Below are 8,873 nucleotides of genomic sequence, written 5' to 3'. Positions count from 1 at the left end.
CACATAATTTGATCACGATGGGAATCCTTTATTCTATAATTCTTTAAGTCTACAATTTAGCAAAGCCAGTCCTGGCGACAGCAGAAAGATAAGCGTCAGTGGCAAGAGGCAGGATAACAGCATATCGAGGCCATGTGTTTTCTACATCTCCCTCCCCATGTTCAGTTCATTGGATTTCAGGTGCAATTAATTAATTGATGTCATAAAATAGAAAGCATAGCCGGGCGCAGTGGCTCAGGTCTGTAATTCCAGCGCTCTGGGAGGCCAAAGCAGGCAGATCACCTGAGGTCAAGAGTTCGAGACCAGCCTAGTCAACATGGCGAAATCCCATCTCTACTAAAAAAATACAAAAATTAGCCAGGCATGGTGGCGGATACCTGTAATCCCAGCTACTTGGGAGGCTGAGGCAGGAGAATTGCTTGAACCTAGCAGGCAGAGGTTGCAGTGAGTGGAGATCATGCCAGTGCACTCCAGCCTGGGTGATGGAGTGAGACTCTGTCTCAAAAATCCCCAAAGTTCACTTCAACCAAAACCTAGACTGTCCTACAGAACTTTTGGGGGAGTTAGGAGGTTGACTTCTTGGGCACCTTCAACCCTATGTGTGCTCACACATGGATCGATGGGGAGAAAGGTTGACTAGGCTTTCCAAACCAAAATGGGAATACGGAGCCCAGTAAATGGTCTTTATCCAGCTTCTGGGAGGTAATGTGATGCTGAAAATAGGAAAACTTACCAGGTATTTAAATGTTTTATTGGAGCAAAGAGACAATATTTGAAAATGAGGCCCTCCTGCATTCCAAGACAAGTCAAATCACCAACATTTCAATGTATTCACATTTTTTCCAGTGGTGTTTAGGGACACAGATATGCTAGGAGCTGATTCCTGGGCCACATTTTGCCTCTGAGAGCCTCAGCACAGTCTCAGCGTGGCCAGATCAGCCATCAAGACTATCCAAGGTTTGGGCGTGTTGAAGTCAGGAGGCCAGGGTTTTCAGCCTCGAATCTCTCACAGCACTGCCAAGGACACAGAAAATAGTTCTGTGCAGTTCTATTTTTACTACCTGCAAACCATACTCATTGGAAAAAGCAAGGCAGGAAACTTCTAGACTGAGGATGGCAGAGTAAGGATAGCCCTGCTCACCGCTCCTCTCTGAAGACACTGAGAAAATAAGAAAGGGAGAAGAATGCTGTGTTCTGATGAATAGGAATGGTCTTCAAACCAAACCACAACCCTGCCTCATGGTGAGCGGGAGGAGTAGCGGGTGAGGAAGGCCCTAGAATAAGCCCCCCTCGGGCAGCACTCTGGCATGCTGGCCATACTGCTGTTTGAGGTCCCTGAAGATGCACATCTTGCTTGTGGTTGGCTGGACAGTCTGGTCTTCTCCTTTTGACATTTCATCTAACACTAAAATGTATGGGGCAAAGGGGGCCTGGACACGTGTGACCCCACCTGTGCCCCCTTGACTGGTCTCAGAGTGCAACTTTCACACATGAAGTATTTCCTTATTGTAATAACAAGTGGGAAGAGGAAGAGAGATGAGGGGCTATTCCCTCCTCTTACTGAAAGCGAAAGTGCTTAGCATCTCAAGACATTTTGCTCTTCTTTTAGAGACTGGGTCTTGCTCTGTCACCCAGGCCAGAGTGCGGTGGCATGATCATAGCTCACTGAGCCTCAAACTACTGGGTCCAACTGATTCTCCTGCTTGAGATTCCCACGTAGCTAGGGCTACATGCATATGCCACCACGCCTGGCTAATTTTTTAAATTTAATCTTTTTTTTTTTTTTTTTTTTTGAGAGATGGGGGTCTCACTATGTTGATGAGGCTGGTCTCGAACTCCTGGCCTCAAATGATCCTCCTGTCAAGGCATTTCTTAACTGCACAGACCCAAACCAGCAGCTGAGAATCAGAAGGGAGTGGAACCTGAAGGGACTGGTTCCTCTATTCCAACTTCTCGCCTCACATCCTGGCCAACTCCTCACTAGGTGCCAAGGCTGGTCCTTGGCTGAGAAACTGCACAGCCCCTCTCTGGGTAATATTTGAATTTCTGGAACCACACTCTTAGATGACTTCAGTGACCCAGGTATACTACCACTAAAGAAACATTCGTATTTATTTCTCTAAATAGAAAATACTCATTCATTAGGGTTCAAATCTCTATAGCCCTAAGAAATTGATCTTCAGATTAGTATCCTAGATGTGAACCTATGGTTTCTTCTGTCAATGTTTATTGTCACAGCTGATTTACTGAAAGATTTTATCTGTAATTCCTTGTACTCCAGGGTTCAGATGCTCTTCTACAGGTGACCTTTGAACACGGGCTCAAACTGCACAGATCATGCACACTCGGGGTTTCTTCTGCCTCCTTGAGACAGCAAGACCAACCCCTCCCTCCTTCTCAGCCTACTCAGTGTGAAGATGACAAGGATGAAGCCCTTTATGATGAGCCACTTCCACTTAATGAATAGTAAATACACTTCCCCTTATTATTATTATTTTTAATTGAGATGAAGTCTTGCTCTGTCGCCCAGGCTGGAATGCAGTGGTGCAATCTTAGCTCATGGCAACCTCCGCCTCCCAAGTTCAAGCAATCCTCTCACCTCAGCCTCCCGAGTAGCTGAGACTACAGGAACCCACCACCATGCCGAGCTAATTTTTATATTTTTAGTAGAGACAGGGTTTCACCCTAGTGGCCAGGCTGGTGTTGAACTCCTGACCTCAAGTGATCTGCCCGCCTCGGCCTCCCAAAGTTCTGAGATTACAGGCATAAGCCACTGCACTGCACCTGGCCTCTTGGGATTTTTCTTAATAACATTCTATTATCTCTAACTTACGTTGTTGTAAGAAGACAATATATAATACATATAACTGAAGAAACTTGTATTAATTGACTGTTTATGTTATCAGTAAGGCTTCCGGTCAACAGTAGGTTGTTAGTAGTTAAGTTTCTGGGGGAGTTAAGAGTTATATGCGGATTTTCCACGGCATGAAGGTCAGCGCCCCAACCCTCATGTTGTTCAAGGGTCCACCGGATTTCAGGGCAAGGGCGGGACTACACCGATGTAACTCTTCTCTCACCAGCAGGTGGCTCCCTTGACTAGTTTATGTCTACAGTTAGGTGGCCAGAGGTACTTGAGGTCATTCTGCATTATTTCCAAGATGTCTAGCTCTGCTCTGAGGACTCTCTGCAAACAAACTCCACACACAGAAGTCAGGAGGATGGTAACTAGTTGCTACTTGGGGGATGAAAACAGCGATGACACCCATGTGGCACCTGAACATTCAAGACAAGGTCTAGCTTCTGAAGCTGGCTAGCAGCACATGAGGCCAAAGTCAGACTGAGCTGTGAAACTCGCAACCCAAGGCAGTCCTCCATCTCCAGGACTTGGGACGGGTCCTCCTCGGCTGTCTGGGCGGGTGGCACATACCCGGGCACTCACACAGCCGCAGTTCATGTTCCTGAACTGTGTTTCACTCACCTCTGATTGTGCTTTCGCTTCCTGAATGAGAGTTAGGATGGTAGATTTCGACCCCACTGACGATAAAACAGACTGTAATCTTTGCTGGTCCCCCGCTGAGACCAGAAGTTGATCCAAACTAAATAATATAAATATATTTGAAGAACATTAAAGAAAAAAGCAATTTCTTCATTTTATAAGAATGCATTTAAAATGATCTCCTTTCTACTATATTGCAGGTATTTTCTGTTTGTCATGCTTTTTTGGTCACAACTTCTATTCCAAACTAATGGAAGAATAAATCCTGAGTGCTGAACAGAAATGTCATTCACTGCCAATGGCAAGGGGAATTACTATGAATTCAGAGATCCCCTCAAGAAGTTATGGGACCAATGCTGGAGCCTAACAGGACACTTCTGACATATTTTAAAATATTCAATACATAGGTCCAAGTGAAATATTTTTATTTTTATTGTTTTTGAGATGGAGTCAGCTCTGTCGCCCAGGCTGGAGTGCAGTGGCACGATCTCAGTTCACTGCAACCTCTACCTCCTGGCTTCAAGCTATTCTCGTGCCTCAGCTTCCCGAGTAGCTGGGACTACAGGCACCCGCCACCATGCCTGGCTAATTTTTTAGTAGAGACAGGGTTTCACCATATTGGCCAGGCTGGTCTTGAACTCCTGACCTCAAATGATCCACCTGCCTCGGTCTCCCAAAGTGCTGGGATTATAGGCCTGAGCCACCGGGTTTTTTTTTTTTTTTTGACAGAGTTTCACCCTTGTTGCCCAGGCTGGAGTGCAGTAATGCGATCTCAGCTCACTGCAACCTCTGCCTCCTGGGTTCAAGTGATTCTCCTGCCTCAGCCTCCTGAGTAGCTGGGATTACAGCCGTACGCCACCACTCCCGGCTAATTTTTGTATTTTTAGTAGAGATGGGGTTTCACCATGTTGGCCAGGCTGGTCTCGAACTCCTCACCTCAAGTGATCCACCAGGCTCGGCCTCCCAAAGTGCTGGGATTACAGGCATGAGCCACCACACCTGGCCTCAAGTGAAATATTTTAAAATCTGTTAGAAATTCTCCGTTCAACTCCAGCCACCTCCAAAGGTCCAAACTCCCCCCTGCGCTGCACTCTTTTCCCCTGCACGCCCCTCTCAGGTTGCTTTTGCTTAAGTGCCATGTTCTCTAGAAGCCTCTCCTCAGAGCAACACTTTGGTAAACACGTTTCCCTGCAGGCACTTTTATTTTTCCAGCAATGATATTAAAAACCACGGAGGCTAAAATGCAATGTGGATCCTGGATCCTGGAACAGAAAAATGGTATTAGCAGAATCTATTCAGCAAAATCTGAATGAAGTCTGTAGTTAATGGTATTGTTCCAACATTAATTTCTTACTTTTGACAAATGGACCGTGGTTTTGACAGATGTGAACATTAGGAAGAGTGGGTAAGAAGTAAGTGGGGGCTGGGCGCGGTGCCTCACGCCTATAATCCCAGCACTTTGGGAGGCCGAGGCAGGCAGATCACAAGGTTAGGAGACCAGCCTGACCAACATGGTGAAACCTCATCTCTATTAAAAACACAAAAATTAGCCAGGCATGGTGGTGCACGCCTGTAATCTCAGCTACTCAGGAGGCTGACACAGGAGAATCGCTTGAACCCGGGAGGCAGAGGTTGCAAGGAGCGGAGATCGTGCCACTGCACTCCATCCTGGGCGATGGAGCGAGACTCCGCCTCAAAAAAAAAAAAAAAAAAAAAAAAAAAGTGGGAACTCTGCATTATCTTTTCAACTTTTCTATAACTCTAAAACTATTTCAAAATGAAACAAGTTTATCTGAAATAAAAGTGCAGACAGATACTTACGTAACTGACCAGCTTCTTCTAAAAGGCAGATCCTGCGCAGCTTCACCCACCTCACTGGCTGAACTGGGTGTCTCAGCAGCACTGGTTTTAGGGCCACTTCCTCCTAGACAGGCCCTGTTCCCGGCCTTCTCAGGACACGAAACGCCTCCAGCAGGCCCGGGTGACCTCCTGGGGGTGATCTCCAGCTCAGTTTTGAAGAGCACGGCGCTCGGCCCTGCTGAGTAATCCTCGCTGCAGAGCTTGTCAAGGTCAGGCATGCTCAAGGCTCTCAGCTCCTGGAGCTTGGAGCGGGACACCGGCGAGGGCTGCGTGTGGCGCACCGAGGACTTGTTCCTCTTAACGGGAGAAGCCGGAGTCGTTGTTGGGGTGGGAATTCCCAAAGGACCAAGTGATTTCTTTAGTTCCGAATCAGAGCCCTTGCTACTGGTCTCCGGTGGGTTCTGCCGGGAGATGGTCAGTGTCATGCTTGAGGGAGACTTGGCCATCTGGGGGAGGAGGGTGCCGGCTTCACTTTGGTTTTCGCTGCAGGAACTCAAGCTGCGTCTCAACAACCTTGCTGCTGCATCACCTGGGTGGCCCAGGCTCCCTGAAACAATGCTGCCGGAAGACCGCCTCCCAATGGGAGGCTTGGAGCTCACCGACAAAAATGGGGAAACCCCGGACTTGGCTACAGGCCGGTCAGCATTGGCCAGGTTCTCAAAAGACTTGATCCGCTGCTTCACAGAGAAAAATGAGGTAGATTCGTGGGGCCAGTTCTGCTCATAGCAGTAGTGTCGTCTGGTGACTCTGATTTTGTCCGTGACTAGGCAGCTCGTCTCCTGGACTGAAATGATATCCCCTTCATCTGTGGCTGGAAGATTCCTCGATGTTTCCAGCAGCGGCTTTACACTATATACGCCGTGTCCGTCAGCCAGGCTGGGAAGACCACCTCTGGATGCCTTTGCCTCGGGGACAACACTGCTTGTCACAGGGACGTGGCTGTCACGAGGAGAGCGACCCAGACTGTGTGGGGGGTGACTCTCCCGTCCAAAATGGCTTGAGAACTGGGCTGGCATGGAGTAGGTCCTGGTTGCTGGCCTTGGGGTGAAGTAGAGATGGTCCTCCCCCGAGGGCCCCCCTAGAATGCCACTTCTGGGCACCCCTAGGGAGTCTGACATCAGGCTTGATTTTCCCTGGGAGGAATCTGCCTTTCTAATGGGCATTTGAGGGGAGGAGGAGGAGGACACCAGTTTCGCCACGCCGAATGATCGTGACATTTCCTGCTCCGCCTGTGGGGCATGAGACGGGAGTGAGGACGGGTGACTTGTGGATGATTCTGTGACCTGGCGACAGAGCCTGATTTCACTCTTCTCCTGGGCCAAGCACCCTCCCTGTCTGTCACTTTCAGCTGGCTTGTTACCACATACAGTCTTTGGCACTGTTTCAGCAGAAATCTCCACAATTTTCAGCTGGTTTGTTCTTTCAAGGCGATCGCTGGCCACTATGCTGCCTCCTTTTTCGCCAGTTGGCCTGGGTTGGGCTGTGTCTGCTGCCGAGTCCATGTGGCTGGCCAGGTGCTGCTCACTCTGTCTGTTCCCTGCCAGGGACACGCCGTTCCTAGATGCTGTGGAACTCCCCGGCCCAGAGTCAGCACGGGGCGCCCTGCCCTCTGCTCCACACTTAGGAGATTTAGGGGTGGCTGGGCAACCTCTGTCAGGTTCAGAGAGGACAGCCATGTGGAACCTGCTCCACATGCCTTGCTCAGGAGGAGGCTTGGGAGAGGTCAGGGGCGACACAAACATCCTGATGCTCGTGTCAGACACTGAGGGTTTCAGGGACCCAGAGGTGGCAAGAGGTGGCTTGCTGTCCAGCACACACTGCGGGGACCTGGGGGCGGCTGTGGTGTTTCTGTCAGGGTCCTCGCGGTCGGCTGCATGGAGCCGCTGTGACACCACCTTAGAAAGTGTTTGGTGGGAGGTCTGGGGTGAGATCAAGGGTTTCCTGTGGTCCGTCCCCCCAGCCTTCACGGCATTCGCAGCAGGGGCCTCGGAGCTGACTTTGGCCTTGCCCTTGAGGCTGAGCCTCTTCAGCTTCGGACCACACTTTGGCTTCTGACCGTTAGTCGGAAGCATTTCTGCCGGACTCTTCTTAGACAGGTCCTTATTTTCCAGATTGGTTTTCGGCTGAGGAGGGCTAGGAGGCACAGCAACGCCCTTTTTTTGGCTTGAACTCACTATGTGAATCTTGGAGTCGGGACTTCTGACAGTCATCAGAGGTTCCTTCTCTGTTTTGCTCTTCAAATGTGTGCCTTGGTTATGTTTATTCATTTCTTTAAACCAGGCCATGATGGGCCTCCTACCCATCATCTTGGGTTTCTGTAGCAAGTCATCGAGGTCTTGACTTTCAGAGATGTGGAGGTTTTCCAAAACAGATTCTCCATTCTTAGGGACATCCACACTGAAGGAGGACAGACTGGCAGCTGCATTAATGCTTGTTTCGTACTGATTCAGGGTTTCATCATCTAGCATGTCACGTGCCAAGCCGTTTACCATGTTGGGGGAGCTGAGAATGATGGGCGCACTGTGAAAATGCCTGGCTACTTTGGACAGCTGACTGTTTTCCATGGCTGAGCTAGCGCTGGTGACTTCCGTCGTTTCTTCTGCACACGAGGGCCTGTGGTTCTGTGAAGTGCTTATGTTCACATGAGTTTCATGCTCCTGAGAGCTCACTTCCAAGAGTGAAGATGGCTGGGAAGAGCTTGGGCCTGAAGTGTATGAGGCTGGCAAGCAGGCAGCCTTCTCACGGGGACTGGCCACTGACTCTCTCGGAGTGCTGTATTTTAATGATAGAACTTTGGCTGAGGCAGGACAGATGGCAGCCTGGGTGGGAAGATGAGCAGGACTCGAGGGTGGATTGGGGCAGCCATTTGTGGAACAAATTTCAATCTGTTCCTCTTCCGACTCCGAAGGATCTTCCTTGTGCAAAGACACACGGGAACGAGGAGGGGACCAGCCGTCCCTGGCGGAAGCTCGTGGGGCTTCGGTGAGTGACTCAGGGTCAGAAGAAGAATCCTCAGCATCGCCATACATGGACGACAGAGACGGCTCTGTGCTATCGCCCAGGCCTGATAGGGAGGTGCTGTCTTCATGAAAGCTGCTAAAATTTCTAGAGTAGTTGCTCAAAAAGTTTTTGTTCACAGTAAAATGTTTGTCGGGATTAACTGAATCTAAAACCGAAGGCTGGGAGGCCCACTGTGGGTGAGGGGGGGCACTAGCAGCCCAGGCCCTCCTTGGGGAGGAGGTCTGGCCCCCCGTGACTGGTTCGGCACGGCAGGAGCTCCCACCTCCAGCCCCGGCTGGTGGGCGGCCCTGAGCACTGCCCTCCTGACAGCCACTGTCCCCCGTCTGGGAAGACGGAGACCTCGCTGCAGAAACATCCAACTCCTTGATGAAGCTATCAATGTCCGTCACAGGGCTCTCTCTACTCCCCGCCGGGCAACACTGCCCCGAGACACGGCCACATGCTTCTTTGGTGTTGTCAGTGGATGGCAGAAGGGAGAGGCTGGCCTGCGGTGCCT

The 8,873-nt window shown here is 50.1% G+C and overlaps 1 protein-coding gene across 1 annotated transcript in view; it reads right to left on the bottom strand.

The window, feature by feature from the left end:
• The window catches only part of PDZD2 (PDZ domain containing 2), a 386,629-nt gene that overhangs the window by 11,793 nt on the left and 365,963 nt on the right, over positions 1–8,873 (bottom strand). Inside the window, exons 21-22 of the mRNA XM_011980798.1 lie at positions 5,318–8,871; positions 3,479–3,596 (exon numbers count right to left, since the gene is read on the bottom strand). Of these exons, the coding sequence (XP_011836188.1) occupies positions 3,479–3,596; positions 5,318–8,871 (3,672 nt within the window). The remainder of the gene's footprint in view (positions 1–3,478; positions 3,597–5,317; positions 8,872–8,873) is intronic.

This window comes from Mandrillus leucophaeus, unplaced genomic scaffold (assembly GCF_000951045.1).
Source record: "Mandrillus leucophaeus isolate KB7577 unplaced genomic scaffold, Mleu.le_1.0 Scaffold218, whole genome shotgun sequence".
Classification (NCBI taxonomy): domain Eukaryota; kingdom Metazoa; phylum Chordata; class Mammalia; order Primates; family Cercopithecidae; genus Mandrillus; species Mandrillus leucophaeus.
Note: the sequence above shows the minus strand (reverse complement) of the source record. Positions and strands in the feature narration are given on the sequence as shown.